General features: G+C 39.8%; 2 protein-coding genes across 3 annotated transcripts in view; one reads left to right on the forward strand and one right to left on the reverse strand.

Annotated features, from left to right (window-relative positions):
- LOC140505058 (uncharacterized) overlaps positions 1–19,196 on the reverse strand; it is a 31,663-nt gene extending 12,467 nt beyond the window's left edge. Inside the window, exon 1 of the mRNA XM_072610621.1 lies at positions 19,111–19,196. The gene's annotated coding sequence lies outside the window, so the exon portion shown is untranslated. The remainder of the gene's footprint in view (positions 1–19,110) is intronic.
- ME3 (malic enzyme 3) overlaps positions 1–25,282 on the forward strand; it is a 326,185-nt gene that overhangs the window by 238,968 nt on the left and 61,935 nt on the right. For both annotated transcript variants that reach the window (XM_072610619.1, XM_072610620.1), the window contains one exon: positions 10,501–10,604. In XM_072610619.1, coding sequence (XP_072466720.1) covers positions 10,501–10,604 — 104 coding nt within the window. The remainder of the gene's footprint in view (positions 1–10,500; positions 10,605–25,282) is intronic.

Here is a 25,282-nt window from a genome sequence, read left to right on the forward strand (position 1 = left end):
AACAAAGTCAAGTTCAAGTCATGTCATCATTTCTCTGATGGCATGGTCTTCTTTGGAATCGAAGGACAAACACAACACAACAACAAGAAGAGAAATAATTAATGATGAGGCTGGAGAGGTAGCCTGAGACCAAGTAGTGAAGAGCTTTCAAAGCCAAACAGAATCCATGTTTTATTCTAGAGGCAATAGGGAGCCACTGCAATTTATTGGAAAGGGAAGTAACAGAGTTCCACTTTTAAAGTAAATCATCTCTTCATTCTACAGACAAGGAAATTGCCAGGTATGTTAAAAGATTGCCTACGTTAGTATAGCTCCTCAGTGATAGATCTCAGCTTCCCGCTTCCAAGTCTGCTGTTCTTTCTGCATGCCCAGCTGCCTATCAGAATTGATACCATGTAGCTCGAGGGGAGAAAGGGACCTTTATCATAGTCGCAGGAATGCAGGGCAAGGCTTGCCAACCCCACCTCTCCCCTGCGTTGGGCATAATGGGAGTTAACAGTATTCAGTCTCTCTAATCTACCTGTGATTGAAGGTTGAGGGGACTTTCCCTAGAAAGGTGTAAGACAAGTTCTTGGTGGCTGTCAGAAAAAGAAAAGGTGTTTAAGCAGTTGATTAGTCTCAGAGGCATGTTCACCCAGGCCAGTTACACAAAAGAGAAGTAATACTTTCCAGCCCCTTTGCCCCACAATCCCATGAATAAGAAGCCTTGGCAGCAGCCAATATCTCCAGCAGATGTCTTTAACAGTTTGTTCAAGAAGCAATAAACAGGAGACAGAAAAAGAGAATGAAGAGCTTCATTGAATGATGATTGCAGAGGCAGAGTGTAGCATCCATTATAAAGTGTTGGGTTTTTTTTAATGTATAACTAAGTCTTCTGTTAACCTGTGAGGTCTTGTTGCTTCTTGGCTCTGACTCTTACAAACCAAAGGGCTGCAACTGTGACATGTGATCCTTACCATGTCCCCAGACTTTTAACCTGACCCTGATGGCCCTCTTTCATTATATATTTCTGATTGATAGTTCCTAGTTACAGTAAGTGAGTAAGAACACAGAAAAGAAGAAAAAGTGAAGCCCTTAACTATGCCCCAAATTCAGGTTGGTTTCCCTCCTAGAAGAGAAAATAAATTCCTTGAGTAATACCTTTCTACTATACAGCAATCCAAAATCCAAAAATATTCAGATAATGAAGGACAATGAAGTATTGCTTCAAACAAAGTAGAAGGACTTTGATATAAAAAAAAAAAAAACCTAAAAGAAAAATAATCCAAATAGGGAGAAGTGAATCCTGACCTATTGGGAGTTTAAGCATGGGAAAATTTTACACAGAAGAGAAGGGAAAGAAGTCCAGTTAACACTTGGAGCTACTAGACAAATATAGGAGTCTTTTCAAAGAGAAGGGAACTACATATGAAGGAAACGGCTGCTTCTTCTCCAAGGAACATTGATGTGGCTCCACAGAAGTTTTGAAGGGAGAGCTTATCCATTAAAGGCCAGAGACAAGAGAGAGAAGAAATGGTGGCTGGCATCTTCCTGTTAAGGGATTTTAAAGCAACTGTTTGTCAACTGGATAACAATAGAAACGTATTCAGTCTTCCCCAGTCATGTGTCAGAGACAGAGAACTTCCCAAGACTTGTCAAAATGTATAACAACTACCCACTTCCTGTGATTCACATGGGTGTAAATGATGTTGCCAGAGGAAGCTTGTTCAAGATTATGAAGTCTTAGTCAAGAAACTGTAGACCTTAGAGGGAATAACTGGTGTTTTTAATCAGTATTACTGATGAAGGACAAGGGCTTCCGAAGACATGGACAGATGGGACAAGTGAACATCTGATTAAGTAGATGATATTTGACAATAGAATTTGGACTTCTGAGCTATGGCTTAAAATTAAGGAATGATAATCTCTTGTCCAGATTTGGAATGCACCTAAAAAAGATCTGTTTCTACCTAAAGTATTGAGAATCAGGAAGTGGCCCCTCTGTCTTATAATTTATGGTAAAAAAGAACACAAAAGCTAGTAATACTCTAAAGATTCACTCTCGATTTGGGAAGAGCAGGTTTTAAACACTGCCAGAAAGAACAAGAGAGATCCCATGGGTCAAAATTCTCTAAGGAAAAGTGACTCTGAAGGGATGAGAAGATCTCAAGAATGAAATCCTGAAAACACTAAGAAAGGCACAAAGAGAAACAATGAGGATGAAAAAGTGAATTATCTAAAGAAACAAATAGATATATAAAAGGAATTCACTAGTTAACACATTTTGAAAATACCTCTACAAAAGAAGGAAGCCAGAGAAGTTAGCAGATGACAGATGTAAAAGTGTGGCATTCCCCTAAAAATAGTGGACAAATTCAGAATGAAGTTAGTTTGGTGAGAAAAGCTAATGAGGATTTTAAAAAATATTTTCTTTTTCCCTAAATTTAAAGAGTCTCACAGAAGGGATAGGACAGCTGCTTGGAGTGGATGGAACAATGATAACTGACAACAGAGAGAAAGCAGATCTTGCTCAATTTAATTTAACTTCCCAAGGTAATTAATGAAAGAGTAAGAGACAACTGGCAACTCTTACCGAATTATATTATTGTGGCTTCAATAGATTACATCCTTGAGTACTGACAGCATATGTTTGTGTGATTGCTAACATGTTGTCAACAGTCTTTGAAAGATCATACAGTTCAGGAGAGGTACGGCAAAATTGGAGAGGGACAAATGTTCTGATTTTTTAAAGGAAGAGAACAGTCTACAAATGATGGACCAGTGAGATTTATTACTGTGGGAAATTGAGAATTTACTATGAAAAGAGTAGTTAGTGACCAACTTGAAAAGGAATTGGTGATCACAATAAGCCAGTATGACATCAGTCATAACAAGTCACCCCAGACTAACTTTATTTCACTTTCAGATGAAGTTAATAAACTGAAAAAGTAGAGAAATAAGGTAGATAACAGTTTATCTAGATTTTATCAAAGTATTTGATGGATTATTTCAATCTATTCTTGTGGAAAATGTGTAGCAATGTGGACTAGATGATAGTAGAGTTATATGGATTTGAAACTGGTTGAATGGCCAGACCCAAAGAGTTGTCATTGATGGTTCACAGTTAAGTTGGAAAGTTGGAGATACAAGTGATATTTTCCAGGGATCTGTGGTGTTTGACTTTTTTTTTTTTTTAAAAATCAATGATTTCTATATATGTATAGATGACATGCATTTACATGGAACACTAAGCTTTTAGGGATAGCTAACATATTGTGTGACAGTAAGGATTAAAAATAATTGATAGAAAAATATTGATAGGCTAGAAAATTTAGTTCAAAATGAATGAGAGGGAAAAATGTTCATAAAACAGTTTCATAAGTACAAGTTGAACGAAACAAGTTTATTACAGCACTTCATCTGAAAAAGATCCAGGGGAATGATGTCACAGCCAAGAAAACTGATGTGATTTTAGGAGGCAGTAAGAGAGATATGTTATCAAGCCATATCTGGAGTGCTGTGTTCAGTACTGCGAACCACAGTGGAGTACAAAGCCAGATAATAAAAAACTTTGAGCAGGGTGGGGAACCTGTGGTCTTCTAGGTCCTCAAGTGTAGCCCTTTGACTGAATCCAAACTTCACAGAACAAATCCCCTTAATAAAAGAATTTGTTCTGTGAAACTTGGACTCAATTGAAAGTTTGTACCCAAGGACCTAGAAGGCCACATGTGGCCTCAAGGCCCCAGGTTCCCCATCCCTGATCCTTGAGTTTATGCTTTATGAGGATTGGTTGAAGGAAATACAAATGTTTAGCCTAAAGAAGTAAAGATGTGGAATGAAGAACATGATGACTGTCTTCAAGGACTTTAAGGTTATACTGAAAAGGAATTCCATTTGTTCTATTTCATCCCAGAAGATGGAACTAGGAATAACAGGTCAAATTTACAAAGAGAAAATTAGACTTGACATAAGGAAAGATTGTTTGATATATTGACAGGAGAGCAGACCTCAAAACAAGGAAGATGTGACACTTCTGACACTGACACACACTTAATTTCTCAATGCTCTAGGCAACTTAACACTATAATGTATAGAGAAGATACTGACCTATGTCAGGTGAAGAAGTTTCCTCACCCAGGAGATTCTTATACCCATGAAATCAAGTCAAGTCTCAGTTCCAGTTATCTCTATACATGCCTCTTATTGCTAGAATACACCCTCTTTGATTATAGGAACTGTGTCATTTACTGTTATATCAAAATTACATAATATCCGAGTTAGAAAGGACTTCAGAGACTTATCTATTCTAATCCATATCTGAGTTGGTTTCTCCTCTGTTATCACTGTTTTCCAACTTTCCTTTGAAGATTTGTGTGATAGGGAACAAACTGTCTGTTGAAGTAGTTCATTTCAATTTTGGACAGCTCCAATTGTGGGATTTTTCATTATGCTGAAATGTGCTGCCTGACAACTTCCAACCGTAGCTTCTATATCTACTTTCTGGGTCTAAGAAGAAAAAGCCTAATTTGCTTTCTAAATGACAGCCCATAAAAGTACTTGAACAAAACTTTTGTGTCTCCACCTAGTACAGTGCATTGTAAATAGAGCTTTGTAAATATTTGTTGAATGAATAAGTGAAGTTCTCTTGACTCTCTCCAGAAATTTTTTTTCCCCAGAAGAATTTTAAGAGGCATTTGTTTTTACTGATAATTTTTTTAATGTCACCTTCACCTCCATATATAATTTTTTATCCCACCTAAAGAAACACATTTAAGCAAAACTAACCAGCTTATCAACCAAGTTCCACAGCATATGGGATATAGTCCACATCCGTAGTCCTCCAGAAGATACCTTCTCCAATCTTTTCTTCAGGGTCAAGCTTGAGCATTATAATTACACAATCTGGGGGGTGGGGGTGGGGTGATTTGTTATTTTTGTTCTTGGCATTTACATTACTGTAGCTATTGCATATGCTGTTTTCTTGGTTTTGTTTAATCCACTTTATATCATCTTCTTGGTATATATTATATCTTACAATAGTATTTCATTACATTTCCAATTCTTTGCAACAAAAAAATGTTGCAATGAATGTTTTAGTGGATATTAGTGGACTGTGCAAGATGCTACTTTAAAAATGACCACCAAACACTGAATTAAAGACATGAACTTTAGCCTTGATTTTGGTGGCTAACTAGCTCTGAGATTTTGGCAAGTAATTGATCTTCCCTGGACCTTGGTCTCCTCATATGAGGGGATTGTACTAAATAAAATGTCTCTAAGTTTCCTCTCAGCTCTAACATTCTGTGATTTGAAATGGGAGGAACCATATTCTACTCATCCCTGTCTTCTTAGGAAGAGGTCCTGGAAAGCATCAATGCTATACTGTGGGGAGAAGCTGTCAAGAACCAGAAAGAAAAGGAAACAGGTAAAAAATGGTAAGATGTACAGATATCTCCTGTACCCTCTCTGATAGTACCCACCCCTCTCTGAGAAAGAAATTACTTGAGGCAGCAGCCTGACTTCAGAATAAGGTTTACCTGAGGTTTTCCAGTGAAGCCCCTCATGTCAGAGCTGTTAAGAAAACCCTTGCTTGCTGCTGCTTCTAAATCCTGGCCTCCAGGGACTTCATCTTCATCACTCCTATTCTTTCCCTTGGCTCACCCAGGATCGAGATTGTTTTTCAAAGGGACACTAACTAGTAGCTAAGAGGAAGAAGATAAAATCAAACCATTTAGAAATTAATAGAATTCAAGTCACAGAGGCTGAAAATCTTATCCTGAGATGTCCTTGTTCCAGTCATGGATGACCAGCACGGTTTCTAGGGCTACCTCACCTTTACTGTCAACTAATTTTAATGTAGCCTCAGCTTTATGACATGCTCTTCCTGTGGGTTTGTCCTTGACCACTTTCTCTTCTGATGCTTTCTGTATCACAGCATCATAAATCTAGACATGAAAGGAAACCACAGAGATCATCTACCCAATCCCTTCATTTTATAGGTGAGGAAAGGAAAATTCATTTTCATTTAGGTTAGGTGATTTGCCCATCACAGTTAGGAAATATCAGGGGTAAAATTTAAATTAAATTTTAAATTAAACTCAGGCCATCTGATTCCTTAAACTGTGAGTTCCTTTGGGTTCCAGACCCACTTCTCCTATTGCTTTAGCTAAATGTCCTTCTAGTGCCTCTAATTCACCGTGTCCAAATTCAAGCTTAGTATTTTTCTCATTCATCTTCAGATGTCTGAATCAGCAAGCACCGTGACACATCCAGGATAGCCTGCTAGCACAGGTTCTTAGATCTGCTTTTCTAATAGGAAAGCAACTTTTGAGGGGTCAGCAATCTTCTTTAATCACATATACCAACAGAGAAAATACAAGCAGAGAAATAAAGACCAACAGGGCTTCTGTCTGACCATAAGCAATACATATATCACAGATCAGCAGACAGATCCAACTGTCTGACGATTACATATATACATAGTTACCAGAGAAAGAAGCACCAACATCTGGGTTTTCAAAGCTGGGAGGTTTCTTAAGGGCTACACAGACTCTCGTCTGGCTCACTAACCTTCTTCCAAAGAGTAAGTCCCAAAGCAAAACCTCAAATCAGAATCTATACATACACTTTTCAGAGCCAGAGGGCATCATGACCTTCGTGATCCAAGTGTCTCCTTAGAAATTAACAAAAGGTGTGGGCCTGTAACAGTAAGCACCCCAACATACCAGGGGGGACTGCTACCACAGGTTCTTTGGTCTGTTTCTCTAAAAGGAAAGGCAACCTTTGAGGGGTTAAAAATCAAGCACAGGTATCAGAGAAAATCAAAATTTCAGAGAAATCAAAAATCAACAGACTCCACTTCCAAACTGCCTGACCATTAACATACATACATCTTTACCAAAGAGGGAAGCACCAATATCTGGGTTTTCAAATGGGGGGGGGGGGGGAGGGGAGGTGAAGCAGCTTAGCTGGCTTCCTGGACCTCATCTGCCATTCAAACCTTCTTACAAAAACTAAGCCCCAAAGTAAAACCTCACCCTCAGAATATTTGTACTCTTTTCAAAACCAGAGGGCATAACCCTGAAACCCAGTGCCTCAAGAGAAAAAACAAAAAGTACTTGGGACCCTCCTACAAAACAACTCCTCTAATGAAGCTTCCCTCCATGGGCCAGCCCATCAGTGGGTGGGGAAGAGCTTCTTTAATCACATTATTCAATCAAAGGCACTTGTAGTAAAACCAAAACAGCAAAAGATCCTAATATGACTGCCATCACAGGGTCTTCCTACAAAATGAGCCTCCCCAGATCAAGCTTCTTGGGCTCCACCTGAGGCCTATGAATGGGTGGAGATCCTTAACTCTCATTAACATTACAGTGTCTCATTGCACTTTGTTTTGTGACTCCTTAATGCATTTATCATGTGATATTAAGATTATTGTTATTTTGTCTTGCGTTGTAATATCCTGCAGTGTTAGTTATCTGTGGTTTGTGTCTTATTCTGTAAACACAGTGGGGGAAGGAACTATGTCAATCATAAACCTGGATCTCTTTCTAAACACCTTGAAAAGGTCTGTGCACACAGTAATGTTAAATGTTTGTTGAATGAATGAATGAATGGACTGGCAAGTACACTTCTTTAGAAGGGATCTAACATGTGAACCTCCCTGCCACCACAGACATCTTCTCATCAGATGCAAAACTCATTCCTCTTCTCACTTCTCTTAGTGAGTCAACCTAGAATTCAGGCTGTTCCCTGGAGCGTGGGGATGGGATGGGGTGGGGCTTCCCTCCCCAGCTTGTTTGCTGATGGAAGCAGGATGAGGACAGGAGTTGCCAGATGATACCAGGTGGGTTCAATAAAACATTTCCCACCTGCCCTAGCCAGCTGCTGATTCCTTTCTCAGTTCAACTGGAAGAGTCATTTGGCCCCGAGGGAATAAATAAGTATCTAGTCATAGTTCAATTTAACAACTTTTACAAAGTCACAAATGCAATATTCACTAACATATATAATGAGTTGCACCCAAAGGGAAGGGCCATTTTTTATATCTCCTTAGGTATAAAAAATTTCTTATAAGACTAGGCTGAGATCTTAGGAAGAAGAAATGACGCTGCATTTAGTAAGACCCAGAATTTTGTACATAGTAGGTGCTCAGTAAATGTTGTAATTTATAATTTTTTTGCAAGAGGGAAAGGTGGGGGTGGTGCCTTTAATTTGGGAGGCATCTTTCATTCTAATTCCGAGATTCCTAATCTCTTTTTTGTCAGGGGGTTCATGGTAAAGTCTATGGACTCCTCAGAATAATGTTTTTAAAAAGTTTGAAATAAAATACATAGGAAATTAATTATATTCAATATGATTATAGAAAAAAAATTAAAGTTCACAGACCCCAGGTTAAGAACTCCTTTTTTAAAGAGATGGAGAACTGGCATGGGGATTCGTGGAAAGGAAATGAGGAGCTAATCTGGCTGCCTGGGATTCAGGGATTGCTGTTGGAAAGAAAAGTAAAAAGCAGATTTCAGCTTTTTTCCCCCAGGTTGTCTAGACTAGTTCACTAAAGAAGAGGAGGAAAATAAGGGCTCAAGAGAGACCATGGATCAAGTAACAGGGATCATTGAACTAGCTGAATTTCCTTTGTGTTCTTTCTTTTAGGAACTTGAAGAAGAAAGTAGAGGTGGGCAAAAAAGAAAAAAATCACCCAGGAAAGCCAAGATACTCTTGAGATGAACAATCAGGCCCAGGGTTGGCCCTGGGAAAAACAGTGAACTAATAATAATAACAGCTTCTTTCTAGAGTACATTTAGGATTTTGATGGACTATGTTAAATAGTATCATTGTTTCCATCCCTTTTACAAATGAAGAAACTGAGGCTAGGAAACGTGAAATGGTTTGCCCATCACCATCCAAAAAGTGAATGTCAGAACCAGGACTCAAACCCACATTGTCTAATCCCTATCTAGAATTCTTTCTTCTCTAGTTGGTATTTCTCTTTGAGTTCCTCACCTCCTTATTCAGCCCTTCCTCAAGGACTTTGGGCCCCCACAATGGCCCAGAAGGTGATATTGCAAATCAGTGATATTTAATTGGCAGAAAGTTTAATAGGTCAAGAGTATGGCATGACTTCTAAAGAAGAGTGAATATAATCTTAAGCTGTCTTCATAAGTGCATAATGTTCTAATCAAGGGAAGTGATTATCCAGCACAGTACGCTGGACCAGCCATACCATATTATTTTCAGTTCATAGGCCCATAGGATTTGGAGCTCAAGGGAATCTTAGTTATCACTCTGTCCAATTCTCTCATTTCACATAAGGCCCAGAAAAGTAAGGAAAAACTTGCTAACAATGATTGTGGTCCAGACGTGGCATGGGGCATGTCAGGGGGCATTGGGTACCCCTTGCTTTAGGTCTTCAAACAGAAGTTAGATGATCCCTTGTTGGGTATGTTGTAAAGGGCATTCATATTCTAGAATGGTGGACTTGACAGCTACCTAGTCTTCCAACTCCAGCATCCTCTGATCTCTGTAGGTCTCCCAACAGCCAGTTCGATAAAACAGCCAATCACAGGTATCCCGGGAACTACTTGAAAATTCAGCCAGACAGTGACATTTGTTGAAGAAGTAAAACTAACGTTCTTCCTCTCCCCTCCCCTTTGTTTTTGTGTGTCCCATAACTATCTCTGGATGGCTTTTAATATAAATGTCAGTCAATGGGAGCAAGGGTTTCAGACCCATATAACCTTGTTCTGATCCTGCCTGGTGATATGAGCTGAATAGCTTTTGGTGGGAGCTTTCTTTCTACCTGTATAAACTTGATCAAGTCATTTCATCAGTTTGAGACTCAGCTTTCTCAACTGTAAAATAAGAAGGTTAGATCATATAACTTCCTAAGTCTCTTCCAATTCTAAATCTTAGAGTCTTCTGACCAAACAACTCAATTTATTTCATGCCATAAGAGGCAGCATGTTGTCATGGAAAAAGCACTGTCTCTGGAGTCAGAGAATCTGGGTTCAAATCCCACCTTAGATCCTGTGTGACTTTAGGCAAGTCACTTTAACTCCCTGGGCTTCAGTTTCCTTATCTATAAAATGAAGGCATTGGCCTCTGAGATCCCTTTCATCTCCAAGTCTATGATCCCAAGAGTCTGTGAACAGTTGACCAAGGTGGTGCTAGGCTCAAATTTCTTGTTGGTGTTTTCATCAAAGAGGTCTATAATGATCCCAAAGTCTAGACCATTGAGTTAGAAATATGGCAAAGTCTTGGCAAAGCTGGAACCAGCTCAGTGAATGAAGTTCCCCTAAATCACTTTTAGCTTCAAGGCCCTCTTCTTGTTGGAAGGTATCATATTCTCCCTCTGTCTTCCTATTCCATACTAACTATCCATCCATGAGTATCCTAAGTATCCACAAGTGGGAAGGACCATATTGGATAGAACTGGGAATGGATAGGCCAGAGACTGTTGCTGGGGTTGTAAAAACCCCTCCCTAAAGGTACTCACTGAAAAGAGAATTCTGTCTATTCCAGGCCCTGCTGAAAGACCCTCTGTATATTGGACTGAAGCACAAGCGTGTACGTGGGAAAGAGTATGATGAGTTGATTGATGAATTCATGCAAGCAGTGACTAACAAGTAAGCAGGCCATTTTTTTTAACCTCACTTTTGAAATGGGACACAATAGGCATTCTTTTAAGATATAATCAAGACCTAATGTCACCAGTACACAAGCAAGAGCCCCTAAGTGCTGGCCCTCTGGGTGGTCTAGAAATTAAATCTTGACCCTAAATGGTTGGAGGCACCCAGACAAATGTGCTTGTTTACTGAAGAATCTGGGGGAGATATAAACCATGGGGAGATAATGTCTATAGCACGTGGGAACTCCTCTAGAGAAGGAATTCTTCATCTTTTTCATGTCATGGACCCTGGTTGGTGAAGCCTATGGACCCTTTCTCAGAGTGTTTGTAAATGCATGAAATAAGATATAAAGGATTACAAAAGAAACCAATTATATTGAAATACAGTTATTAATGTATTTTTTTAAGTTCATGGACTCTAGCTTAAGAACTTCCAGCCTAGAGTTAGTCACCCTGGTTTCTGAAAGGAAAACTACCCCACCTCTAGCCAGTCTGGGCTCTGGAGTTCCTGTGTAAATCATACAGTCTCAAAGTTTGAAAGGACTCCAGCAGTCTTCTATTCGAACCCTTACCTAAGTAAGACTCTCATAATGTTGCTAGTAAGTGTAATTGGGGCCTTTGCTTAAGGATTTCCTGTGAGTATGAAAGTAGCACCTCCTGAGAGGGCCCAATCTGCTTCTAGATATTTCCCATTGTTAAGAGTTTTCTCAAGTCAACATTGCCTTTTTGCATCTTCTACCCATTGCTTTGAGACCAAAGAGAATAAGTTTAATCCCTCTTTCAGGTTCATGGAAATTTAGAAGTCATTCTCCCCTATTCAGTCTCCTCTAAGATATAGTGAGGTGAATTGTGCTATCCATAGGAGGAGAAGGAAATGTACCCCCCAGACTAAATGGCTTTGGAAAGAGTCCTGGTACATTAACATGCATTTTCCATCTCTGCCCAAAGGCCAGGTGATATTAATGTGCAGCCACCCGGGCTCTTGATTTGCAAGATTTATGAGGTGTTGTTTCTCAAATGTTTTTCTCGCCTGGCTCTTTGCATTGAAAGGAGCCCCATAAGTGATGGGAATTAGCCTCTTTCTCCAGTCTCTCCTTCCTGAGTCCCTCTCTTTGACAGACACCAGCCACACCTGTCAGTCTTCATCACCACCTCCTTAGCATGCTGGTTTCTCCAAAATTCTGGCTCTGTCCCCTACCTCCCTGGGCAGTTCCATCTGAATCATTCAGGCAGTTTTAGGGCCTACCTCATGTCATAGCCTCAGCTGAAATTTTCCCTATATTCCCAGTATCCCTCAAAGCCGTTGTCATTCCATTAGGAACCCTAGCGAGGGCCTCCAATACTAGAACAGGTCAGTAGTCACCCTAGACCAGGAATTGAAGTTAAAGTCCTTTTTGCCTCTTCCCCTAACAAGTTAAGTCCTAGTCAAAATGTTGAGGGAGATCAAGTTTATCTTTGATGCCCCTGCCTTATAAATATTCCATATTCTCTTCTGAACTCCTGTAGTTATAGCTTTCATTTGCTATAAAGTACTGTACACAACACACCATTTTATTCACCTTGACTCAGTATGGTAAGGAATACAATTTGTTCCTGTATGTGCAGACCCCCAACTCTCCTAAGTTATAGTTTTTGAGAGATATCTGGGACACAGAAGTTAAGTGACTTACCCAGGGTTATAGAGCCAGGATGAATGAAGAAGGATCTGACACCAGGTCTTCCTAACTCCAGAGTAAGCCAGGATTCCATGCTGCCTCAGGATACAAGTATGAAACATGTTTATGTTTCATAATAGGGGAAACTGAAACTCAGAAGTAAGGTGACCTGCTCAGCTAGTAAGTGGCAAAGTCAGGACTCAAATGAAAGTCTTCTGACACTAAATCCTACGTTTTTTCTATTACAGCATGCTGCCTCTTCCCATTATATGTCTCAATACCCCACAACTGTCATCCCTAGCCAGTGGCTCTTATGCTTTTCCTACCACCTCCCAAAATCCTATCAAGGTCACACTGAATTCACCTATCCTTTATCTGATCACCTACATCTTTAAGGTTACCACTTTATATCAGTTAATCAACCACTACAATTAATGTGCTTAATGAGGCAGCCTAGGGTAGTAGAGTGAGTTAGAAAGAACAGGATTTGAATGACACTTCTGGCACTTATTATGGACATTATGAGAAACACTCTGAACATCAGTTTCCTCATCTGGAAAATGAGGACCTTGAACTTGATGGCCTACAATGTTTCTTCCAGCTCTAAATCTGATTCTAAGACTATGCTTGGAGCCAGTCCTAGATCTCAGGCTACTAGGTCAGGTAGAATACAATAGAAGTGGGAAGGTCACTTAGCATCAAGATCTAGAACTTGTAAAAAAAAAAAAAAAAAAAAGCTGAGAGATCTCCCATCAGTTCCCACAAGATGTCATGAAATTCCTTGAGCTGAAAGTTTCAAAAGGCAATGTGGAAGACACACACACACACACACACACACACACATATATATCCCTCCAGAGGAGGGTGATGTGAATGGTGAGGGGACTGGAATCCTGATCAGAGGTCCTGGGTATCAGTATTCAAAACACTGTTAGAAATCTGATAATTACCATTTCAAAACAGCAAGGTGGGAAGAGATAGGAAATTGTACAATGAATAAAGATTAATAAGTTCCTTTTTATTTGCACAGTTAAAAACACAGTATAAAGATGAGCTATTATTAAATGCCATGAAAGTAGGAAGAAGGCAAAACTACTCGATTTTTGTGGTTTCCATTTTTTTTTTTTTTTTTGGTTCAAAGAGAAGGCTCTGTGAACTGGGAGGGATAGAGCAAAAATATTTAATGAGTCAAAGCCCAAGATAAGTGAAGTGATGGCAAGAGTGAACTTAGTTGCCCCCAGTTTATTCAATTCACTAGGCTTGTAATAACTCCATCTCCAAATATGAAAAATTGACAAATGTTTTTGTTGAGCCATCATCAGTGATCTTTGAAAATTCATACGGAACTGGAAAAGTGGCACAGGACTAGAGAAGTTCCTCCCAGACTACCCCCCCACCCCCAAAAAAGAAAGAGTATGGAACTTTCAATCTAAACAAAATTCCAGACTGTCTTTTTAAAGGGATGGCTTGTGAGCTTTTTGAAAGGAAAGCAGTGATGGCCAAGAGTCAGGCACAACTTCATTAAGAATAAGTAACAATATTTCAGTCTTGGAAAGGTCTTCAGTGGCCATCAATATGACAAAGAATTTTTCTCCAAAATAAATCCGTATCATTCTTTCTTTGCTTGAAGACATCCACGGAGAGGGAGCCCATTACTTCCTGAGGCAGCCTATTCCCCTTTTGGATAACTATAATTGTTTAGCAGGGTTTTTTTTTCTCACAACAAGACTAAATTTACAGCCCCTACCCATGGTGTCTAGTTCTGTTTTCTGGAGCCAGAACATGTTTAATCCCTCTTACCTATTACATCCTTTAGATATTTAAAAGTAGCTATCATCTCTCTCCTTCCCTTGCCTACAAAGTCTTTTCTCCAGGCTAAACATCTCCAGTTCATTCTAGTCATGGGAATTATCACAGAATAATCTTGTCTCCATTAGACTAGCAGAAATGAAAAGTACTAGAGATTATACTTGTATTTTAGCAAAGCACATTGAGTATGACTTGGATTTGAGCAAAGTGTTTGACAAAGTCTGTCATGCTATCTTTATGACAAAAAAAGAGAGATATGGGCAGCCAAGTAATAGGTAGATTCTGAACTAGTTGAATGGCCAACCAAATCCAAACAAGTCATTGATGAATTGGCACCAACCTGGAAAGAGTTCTTTAATGTAATGTCTCAAATACCTATACTTGGCCTTCTGCTGTTCTAAATGACTTGATGAAGATATTTTCAAATGACGTGGAACTAAAAGTGATAAGATGTCAAAGTTGGAATCCAAAAGGATCTCAGACTAGAGCAATACGTCAAATATAATAAAACAAAATTTATGAGATCAATCAATAAACATTTACTAAGCACCTACTATGTGCCAGGCACTGTGCTAAGGAATGGGGATACAAAAAAAAAAGAAAGGCATAAGACAGTCCCTGCCCTCAATCAACTTGGAATCTAATGAGATAAATATGAAGCCCTACACTTATGTTGAGAAAATCAATTCATGAATACAGGATGGAGGAGATGTAGCTGGACAACAGCGTGAAAAACATATCTGGAGAATTAATGCACTCTGGGAAACATTATGTGCATATCATACGAATCGACAATATGATATGACAGCCAAAAATGTTAACTCAGTCTTCAGCTTTGTTTTTTTTAAGTCAGAGTGTGCACAACAAAGATGATAATTGATCTGATGTATCCTGGTTTCGTGAGACCATATATGAAATATTACATTTTTGGATGGGAATTGACAAGTTGGAGGGCAGAGAACAGCAAAAGTTGTGAGAAAGCGATACAAGGATTGTTTGAAAGAACTTAGCCTAGAGAAGAGAGAATGATGAATGGCAGACCTGATGGCTGTCATATGGAAGAAGAACATCAGGCTTGTTCTACTTGGCCCCAAAGGGCAGGACCAAGTAATAGGTGGAGGTTGTAAAGAAGCAAATGTCAGCTCAGTGAAAGGAAAAATCACCTAGTGATTAAAGCTGTCCAAAAGTAGTAGTGAATTTCCCAATAGCAGAGGTGATCTTGAGCAGGTGTCAGAAATATGGCCCACAAGTTGCATGTATTCCACAGCACTACCAAATTCAGCCTGAACTAACCAGATTAAAATGTAATTAGGAAATATCTAACAAAACAAATTAAAAATACCGTAAAACATGGTAATATAACATTTTAAAACTAAGTGAGCACATGGTCCATAGGGATTCTTATGTACAGTTTGATGGTCACCATTTCTATTTGAGTTTGACTAAAGGAGACTGAATAATGATTTGTCAGGCATTGACATAATAATATAAGTTCTGCATATAACACTTTAACAATATAACATATAATATTTTTACAAGTAAATCAACAAGCATTTATTGAGCACTTATGTGACAGACACCGTTCTGAGCACTGAAGATACAAAGAAAGGCAAAGACAATCTTTCCCAAGTAGTTCACATGCTATTGCATTTGGTAATGGAGATGTTCAAGTAGAAGCATCCTATGTGTGAGAGATGTTGAAGAGGAAATTCTTGGTCAAGTATGGGTTGGATTAGGTGAGCCTGTGGTGCATTGAAATTCTGTGAATTTTGGTGTTTGGGGACCTCTTAATACCCCACAGCACTTTTCAGGGGTTTGGAAGGGCTGTCATTTATCTGTTGAATGAGTCAGTAGCAATTCCATCATTCCCTACAGAGAAGTCCTTGCTCTTCATGTAAAGAGGTTAAATAAACTAGGATATGAGAAACTTTTTCTCATTTGTCATGAAAACCAGTTCACAGTTGCACAGAAGCCCAGCCAGTCATAGAACGTACCCTAGTGAGGAACATACATCAGTAGAGTGGAATGTGTCTGATTTAGTAAAGATGATTTATTGAAAATTCATTGTTCTGACTTATGAATAATATAAAACAGATGTTTATCCTAGTTACCATGGATGGAGAACCCACTAGTCACACCAAGGGCTCCCAAGAGTTTAATGATAACAAAATAAAATGCCTGGGGAGTGAGTCAGAAACTCTAGGGTTAGAGGGAATGTATTTTAAGGAAAAACCATGGGAATTGTTTGAGTTCCGGTTTCAGGATCAGTGTATCTTTCCAAACATCCTATTAAAATAATTTCTCATTCCTAGATGGCTAGCCATTTAGGGATTGCTTTAAGACATAGAAGGGCCAATGTGGTATTGTAGAAAAAGCACTGGAGTTGGAGCCAAGAGGAAAATGAGTTCAAATCCATCTCTGACATGGCTGTGTTCATAACCAGGGGCAAGAAACTCAATCGTTCTGAGCCTCAGTTTTCTCATCTGTTAAAAAAAAAAAAAAAGTCTAATAACAGCATATGCCTCACAAGATTAAGAGAATAAAATGAAACATTGTAAAGCATTTTGTAAAACTTAAAGCATAATATAAACTCAGGTGTTATTACCTTTGTTCATAATCATTCTAATCTCAGACTTCATTGTGGTGGAAAGAATACTCTAAAATTCAGAAGATGTGGGTTCAAGTGGGGTCTGTCACTGCCTAGTTGTGTAACCTTGGACAAGTAATTTTCTCTCACTGAGCTTCAGTTTCCACACTTGCAATGTGAAGAGGGGCAGAGATAGATGATGATTATAGCACTCAACGTAGTTTCATGACTTGTAGTGGATATAGGAGCTGTAGTCAGTTCAAGTAATGATCACATTCTTCCATCACTTGGCCTTTAGTTTTCCACTTGGGCAGCTGGGTGGTGCAGTAGATAGAGCACCAGTGCAGGAGTCAGGACCACCCAAGTTCAAATCTCACCTCAGACACTTGACACTTACTATCTGTGTGACCTTGGGCAAGTCACTTAACCCCAATTGCTTCATCCTGGGTCATCTCCAGTCATCCTGATGACTATCTGGTCACTGGATTCAGATGGCTCTGAAGGAGAAGTGAGGCTGGTGACCTTGTACAGCCCTCCCTCACTCAAAAAAAAAAAAAACCCAAAGTCAAGTGCAAGTCATGTCATTTTTCTGATGGCATGGTCTTCTTTGGCAATGAAGGATGAACACACAGTTTTCCGCTTAATTTCCTTGCTACTGTCTTCTGGGCAGAAAGTCATGGAATCATAGACCCATATAGTGTTAGAACTAAAGGAAAGATTGTCTAATCTGAGTCCCTTATTTTATAGTTGAGGAAACTATAGTGAAGCAGGTTCGGTCAGTAGCATGCCATTTCAACAGTGTGGTGGAACCATCTGTACCTTGGGACATCTGTCTCCACTGTATTTTGTTCCCCATAGCGTACCACTTCTCTTGATTTCAAGCAAAGTGTTTATACTAGTTGCCCTTGAAGGTCCCTTTGAGTGTGGGGAATTCAATGAAGCAGTGAATTGATAGATGATAGAGTGATATAGCTAGAAAAACTCTGAAAAACCATCTCATCTATTCCCTACATGAAACACTAATCCTCTCTACAATACATCATAGAACTTTCAGGACTTCCAGTGACAGGTAACTACCATTTAAGTTAGCCTATTCCATTTTTCAAAGACTCTAATTGTTAGAAAATTCTTCCTTTTATGGGGTTGAAACCTCCCTTTCTACCCACTGATCCTACTTTAACTATCAAAGCCAAGTTCCACCAGTGAATGAATGAATGAATGAAGCTGTTCAGTGGAAGAAGTATTGGATTTGGACTTAAAACTTATGTTTAAATCCAGGCTCTTTGACTTACTTGTATAGCCTTGAACAAGATGCTCCCTGAGTTATAATTTTCTTATTTGTCCAATAAGGAGGTTATATTACGTTACCTTTGAGTTTCCTTCCAACTCCTAGTTTCCGCTGTTATGACAATCAAATCTCAGAATTTGAGAGTTGACAAGGACCTTCATTGTCATCTAATCTAATACTTACATCAAAAGAATCTTTTATGACATACTCAGAAGGTAAGCATCCATCCTTTGCTAAAAGACAAGGTGAAGCTGCCATCTCTTAAGAGATCCCATTCCACCTTGGGGCAGCTCTAATTGTTAGGAAGTTTTTTCTGACATCTAAATTTTCCTCTACAATTTTTACCCATTGCTTCTGCACTCTGCAAGCCTAAACTTCTTCATGATAGCCCTTCAAATGCTATCCTACCCTCCAGTCTTCTTTTCCCTAAGCTAAAAATCCCCCGTTCTTTCAACTGCATTTCATGTGACATAATTTCAAGGCCCTTCACCAGTTTGGTAGCCCTCTGCTGAATACTCTCCAGCTTATTGACATCTTTCTTAAACATGTCTCCAGATGAGGTCTGGTAAGAGCAGAATACAGTGAGACCATCACTTCCTCATTCCTGGAAGCTATGCCTCTCTTAATGTAGTTTTTTCAGCTACATTCACTCTTCTAACTCAAATCGACCTTGTTCGCCAAAATCCCCCACATCTTTTCAGAACTGCTGTTTACTATACCTCCTCTATCTTACACTTGTGAAGTTGATTTTTGGTAGCCAAGTATAAGACTTCACATTCGTAGTCTTAATTTCATGTTTTTAAATTTCATACTCAAATTTAGCCCAGTACTTGTAATAACAAATACCTTAGTATACCCAGGATGACCTGCTAGCACAGGTTCTTGGATCTGCTTTTCTTAAAGGAAATACAGCTTTAAAAGGGTTAACAATTCTACTTTAATCACAGAGAAAGAAGTGAGCATAGAAAATACAAGCAGAGAAAGTGAGCATAAAGACCAACACACAGGGCTTCTAACCATCTGACCACATGCAGTACATACATCACAGATCATCAGACAGTTCCACCTATCTGACCATTACATACATACATAGTTACCAGAGAGAGAAGCACCAACATCTAATCATGCATTCTTCCAGCGAGTGAGCCCCAAAGCAAAACCTCACCTCAGAGTATATATAGATCCAGAAGGCATCACAACCCACGTGCTTCAGTGTCAAATGACCAAAAGATGTAACAGCTTTCAAACAACAAGCCCCCCCCCCTAAGCAAGCTTCCCTTAATGAGCTCCACCTGAGGACTATTAGTGGGTGGGGAACATTACAGTAATCCTTTGGATCCTAATTCAGCATCATCCAGTGTTCTCAGTAGCTCAGTCAGGTTTGTATCATCTGAAAATTTGATGATCATGCCCAGTATTACTTACACACTCACTCCTGCCCCCCTCCCCCACTCCCAACCCTGAAGGAATTTGGTTCCACTACTTCTAAAGTACTCTCGCAAAACTCTTCTCCTAATCACCACCTGCTGAGCCTGGTAACAGAAGCTGGGCAATATTCTGCATCATTGTGGACTTGGTCAGAAACCCAATAAAGTAGAGAATAAGAGTATAAATGGAGACAACTCTTCTCCCCACACAGCGGAATCTCCATAGCATCCTCCCAGCTATAGTAGGGGCCGTAACAACAATAAGAACTTGCTGTGTCCAGAGCTCTGTGGTAGACACTGAGAGCACAGAGAAACCGTACTCTTTGCTCTCATAGAACTTATACCTAGTAGGGGGATAAGGCAAACACAATTAACTATAAAGTATTTGGGGCAACACCATCCACAGTGGATAGAGTACTGGACTTGGAGCTAGGAAAACCTGAATTCAAATCATACCTCACATGTTTATTAGATGTATGATCCTGAGCAAGTCACTTAATCTCTCTCATCCTGTTTCCTTATCTGCAAAATGGGGATAATCCTTGTTTTAAGGATCAAATGAGATAATGTATGTAAAGCATTTTGTAAAACTTAATGCACTACATAAATGCTAGCTAGCTAGTAGTAGTTGAGATGGTGGTGGTAGTAGTAGCAGTAGTAGCAGCAGCAGCACTAACAGCAGCAGCAGCCGTAGTAGTAGTAAAATGGTACATGATAAATGAGATTCATAACAAAGTCCTGTTGTCCACGCTAAACAGAGGAAGGCCATTCTGGACCAGGGGACTCAGCAAAGCCATTATAAAGGGCATCACCTTTGTTGTTGTGTTCATCCTTCGTTGCCAAAGAAGACCATGCCATCAGAGAAATGATGACATGACTTGCACTTGACTTTGTTTTGAATGAGGGTGGGCTGTTCAGGTCACCAGTGTTTGGGTTGCCTGTTAAAGGATGAGTAGGGATCCAAAGAGAAAAGAAGTGAGGGAGGATAGGCATTCAGGACACAAGAAACAGTGTGAGCAGAAACAGAGGCACAGACATGCTGTGCATGGGTGGGGTAGAGAGAAGTACAGTCTGGCTGAAGCAGAGTGATGTAAGATTGAGACAGGAAAGGTTGGATGGTGCCAGATTGAGGAGAGTGGGAGTTTGAATGTCAGGCAGAGGATTTGGAACTTTATGGAGGATACAATAGGGAGCCACCAAAGATTTCTGAGCAGAGGAGTGATGTGATCTGATCCGTGCATGAGAAAGATTAACCTGACTGCTGTGTGAAGTGATGCGAGGGAAGAGAGGGAAATGCAGAAGAATTGTTAGGAGACTGGTCAGTAGTCTAGGCAGCAGAAAATGAGAGTCTGTACTGGGATAGTGGTTGTGGGACTATAGAGATGGAGGGGACAAATGAGAGAGATATTAGAGAGGTGTAACTGACAGAATCCAACCTAAATGTGTCATTCTTTAGTTTTGTTTAATGTCAGCATGGTCTGGTAGATAGAGACCTGGCCTCCAAGGGAATATCTGAGTTCAAGCCTCACCTTTGACTCTTACTGACTGTGGGACCCTGAGCAAGTCACTTAACTTCATGGTGCTTCAGGCAACTTTCTAAGACTTAGTTGCAAAGTACAAGGTGAGCTGCACTGGGAGAGAGAATTTCCTTATTAGGAGTCCCTAATGGCATACTTTTTTTAAAGTAAAAAATGCCATTTATGCTGGTGGGCTTTATTGAAAGTAGGAAGGGCTTTGTGTGAAGAGTCATACAGAAAGCACAGGACAGCACAAGCATAACTCTTGAAAAACCTAATTCCCATTTCCTTTGCCTGTTGCTTCTCAAGATTAAAGCCCAGAAGGGCATTCTAGAGACCACCTAGTCCAACCCTCCTTTTCCAGATAAAAAATCAGTCTGAGAAATTCGGTGACCTATATAAAACCACACAGTTATTGGTGGAAGGAGTGCTGGAACCTCTTTTCCTTTGAAAATTAAAGACAGTGGCATCTTGTTGTGACCTGAAGGACCAATTCACAGGCTAAACAAAGTGCTTCTTAAACCTGAAAGAGCCTTATAGCTGTGAAACATTTTATTATTATTACACAGAGGAAAGGAACAACCTACCAAAATTCACCCTGTGGAATAAACCCACCAGTCTGTTCAATTAAAGAAGAAACTTTACAAGCCATCTATCAGAGAAGTTATTCTGAGAGACCACAGGACTATAGATTTATCCCTACTGAATTTGAATCTAATAGGTCTATAAACCTATCCTTATTTAATTGAATCTAAAAAGATTTAATAGAGATGAATCTATAGCCAGAAAGGATGTTGGACACAATCTCACTCAGCCTTATCATTTCTATAGATAAGAAAGCTGATGTTCTGAGAAATTGACTCAATTTCAAAGTCACATACGTGTGAGTAATGAGCAAGATTTGAACTCATTGATTCAGTCTCTAATTCCAGTGGGTGGTTTTCCCATGAGACCATGAAGCATCTACCTCAACCTTCCCCATCTCCATACCCTCCTCACACTGGCACCTAACTCAGGACACCGGCAGTGGTCTTTATAATACTTGTGATGCTGTACTGGAGAGAGAGAGAAAAAAACACCAGGAATGAAGGGGCTTTCTTTGAGCCCTATTCAAGCATGAGTGTAGCGCCAGACATGGAACTCTAGAGTCATAGGCCTTTGAGTTGGGAAAAGACCTCTTACATCATCCAGGCTTTTCCCTGACTGGTGTGGGGCTTGTCACAACAATGTACTTTCTGTTGCTCTGACCTGGGCCCATCTGGTTTCAAAACCTCCCAGGCAGGACCATTTCCACCACTTCCCTTGGAATTGCCTTTTTGCACAAAGGAACTCGAGTTTCCTTCATGCCCTACATAATTGCATTACCACATGTGGGGAAAGCATTCACACTTTGGGGTTATAATAAATAAGGACAGTGTCGCTCCTGAGCCCGGAAGAATACATCAGAAGATGAATTAGGCCTTCCATGAGAGTAGTCATCTTTGCAGGTCAAATTCTCTGCCTCTCTCCCCAACCTCTCAGCATTACCTCATGATACATAAGGAGATTATAGACAGTCCATAACAAATGTGTCAATGAGGTAAAGACTATTATGACCAACTCATTCAGGGACTTTTTAAAAAGCCTCTTGTGGGGAGAAGAGAAAGTCTTATTGCCCTCCAAACAAATTCATCTGGCTTAAGGGAATCTTTCTGTTTGTCAGAAAATTAGAATTAACTTGTTTCACAAGCATGCACATATTGGTAATGAGTAGAAACACAGAGAGACCTGCTGTTAGGATATCTCTATCATGACTCTTTTTCACTTTCAGAGTAGGAAAAATCATAAAACAAAGGCAGAGGAAGAAACCTTCCTTGGTACTCCAACAACCTTCAACCTCACATTGAGCGTAGAATTGTTTTACTATGTCCTAATATATTTACCTGGTCATAGTGGACATTGTAGGTATATCTATATGTACCTCATCTATCTGTTAGATTGTAAGTTCCACGAGAGCAGGGACTTTGTCTTTACCACTCAATAACCCAGGCTTGAAACCTCAGAGTCATGGGTGACACTTCCATCTCTTACTTCCCCTATCTGATCACTTACCAAATCCTTTGCATTCTACACTCACAGCAGCCTTTACATCCATCCCTTTCTCTTCATTCATATTGCCATGGGTTTATTTAAGGCCTGCATCTACCTAATCCAATCCAGTAAACATTTAATAAGGGCACATTAACTGTGTGCCAGGCACGGTGCTAAACACTGGGGATACAATGAATAAAAAAACAGTCCTTGTCTTCATGGAACATATTACAATCTAATGGAAGAAACAACACAGACAAGAAGTCATGTAGGCATGGGGGGTCGGAGGGAGTGAGACCAGGAGAGACATGCCCAGCATGAGGATATCTTGTTCCATGGGACTGAAACCAGACAGAGCAGCAGATGCAAAGCAAGTGGTGTTAAAAGTCCACTGTCTGCCCTCCATAAAGGAAGGGACTGGGAGGAATTTGGTGCTCTACCTTCCAGTCCTCTCCTAAGGGAAAAGAAGCAGAGGGAGGTGATATCAATCGAGGTTTGAATTAGCAGCATGATGGTGAAATTAGAAGTGATAGGTTTATCCTGGAAGGGAATATCTTTCATCTGAACCATTGTAATAGACTCCTAACTGGTCACCCGGCCTCAGTTCTCTCCCTTCTCTAGTCAGGTCTTCACACAGTTGTTAAAAGAATCTTTTGACCATTTTTTTTATTCTGCTCAAGAATCTTCAGTGGCTCTCTAGTGCTGCCAAGGTAAAATACAGACTCCTCAGCTTAACATTTAATCTGGTTCCAATCTACTTTTCCAGATATATCTCACATGATTCCCCTTCACATGTCCTATGTTTCAGCCAAATTGGACTGCCAACTGTCTGCAAACTCAAAATGCCACTTCCCATTCTGTTCATTTGTGCAGGCCATTCTCCATACCTTCAATGCATCCCTTCCTCTCATCCACCATTCAGAATTCTTGTTTTCCTTTGATGTTCAGTGCAGGTGCCATCTCCTCCATGAAACCTTCCCTGACTTCTCAATCTTGCTGGGATTTCTTTTCCATTCAGTTTACCTGCATCATTCATTTGAGACTTACATACTTCTTCAATAGCTTTTATACTGCAGTATAAACACTTGTAGATTGATTCAATTGATAGTTCAGTCTATTCAGTTCAAGTCTATTCAATCACATTGACACAATTCTTTTACGGTTTACAAAATATTTTCCTCACAACAGTTCCGAGAGGGAGAGAGATTGCAAGTATCATGATCCCCATTTTTATAGATGAGGAAACAGACTTAAGAATTTAAGCATCCTGCCCATGTGCATACAACCAGTAAAAGCCAGAACCAAGATCCTAATACAAATCCTCTGACTCTATAAGTCACTGTTTGGTTGGTTACCTTTGCATATGTTTCTTTAACTTTTCATGACTTAGCTCCCCATCTAGCTTATAAACTGCATGAGGGCAGGGACTCTATCTTGTCATACTATACACACATGCAGCTTCCAGTGTAGTGTTTTATACATTTTAGACACTCAAGAAATAATCAACTCTGAACCAATTTGATTGAGCTGATGAGGACCAAGTCCAGATTGGTAGCAATGGAAATCCAGAGGGAGGGGTCTGAGGATACTAAGAGAAACATCAGCGAGCATCCCAAGGACACTGGAGACTTTCTGTATATTAGCCTCCAGGGAAACAAAGACAACTGACCAAATTAGGCCTTTGTTGCCTGATGATGGCAGTCAGTCAACCTCAGAGCTCTCCCTCTGGGATTTATGACTGAGTGTCCGGTTTTTGCTAAATCCAGCGCCTAAAATTAACCCACCTCCATTCATATGAGTGTTCAGGAAAAGCCATGGTCACATTAAGAACTAGGAGCAAGGAATTTGAGCAATTTACCCTCCTTATATGGTAGCCAGAGACATTGAATCATTTAGAGGATTTCTCATTCACACAAGGTCAGTTCTGAAGATCAAAGCCAAAATGTATTGTAGGAAGTTTACTGTCTGGGAAGATGGATTATCTGTGGCTAATAGGTTACTCTTTTCCCATTTTTTTAAATGTCCTGATCTTACTACCCAGTGCTTGAAAATGAAAATAAAATATAGACAGATCACATAGGACTTAGAGGCCTTATTTTTCTCTGTGATGGCTTAGGATACCCTACAGCTTTATCCTTTGAAATCCTGCCTGTCTTTTAAAGCCCAGTTCACAGACCCATTCGTCCATGTCATTGCCCTAGTCCCTACCCTTTTAGTCAACCAACAAGTATTGATTAAGCTCCTCCAAAGTGCTAGGCAATGGATCCAAAGACACGAACTGAACTGCTCCTGCCTTCAAGGATCTGAATTTGGGATACTACTC

The sequence above is a fragment of the Notamacropus eugenii genome, chromosome 5 (genome assembly GCF_028372415.1).
Source record: "Notamacropus eugenii isolate mMacEug1 chromosome 5, mMacEug1.pri_v2, whole genome shotgun sequence".
NCBI lineage: Eukaryota > Metazoa > Chordata > Mammalia > Diprotodontia > Macropodidae > Notamacropus > Notamacropus eugenii.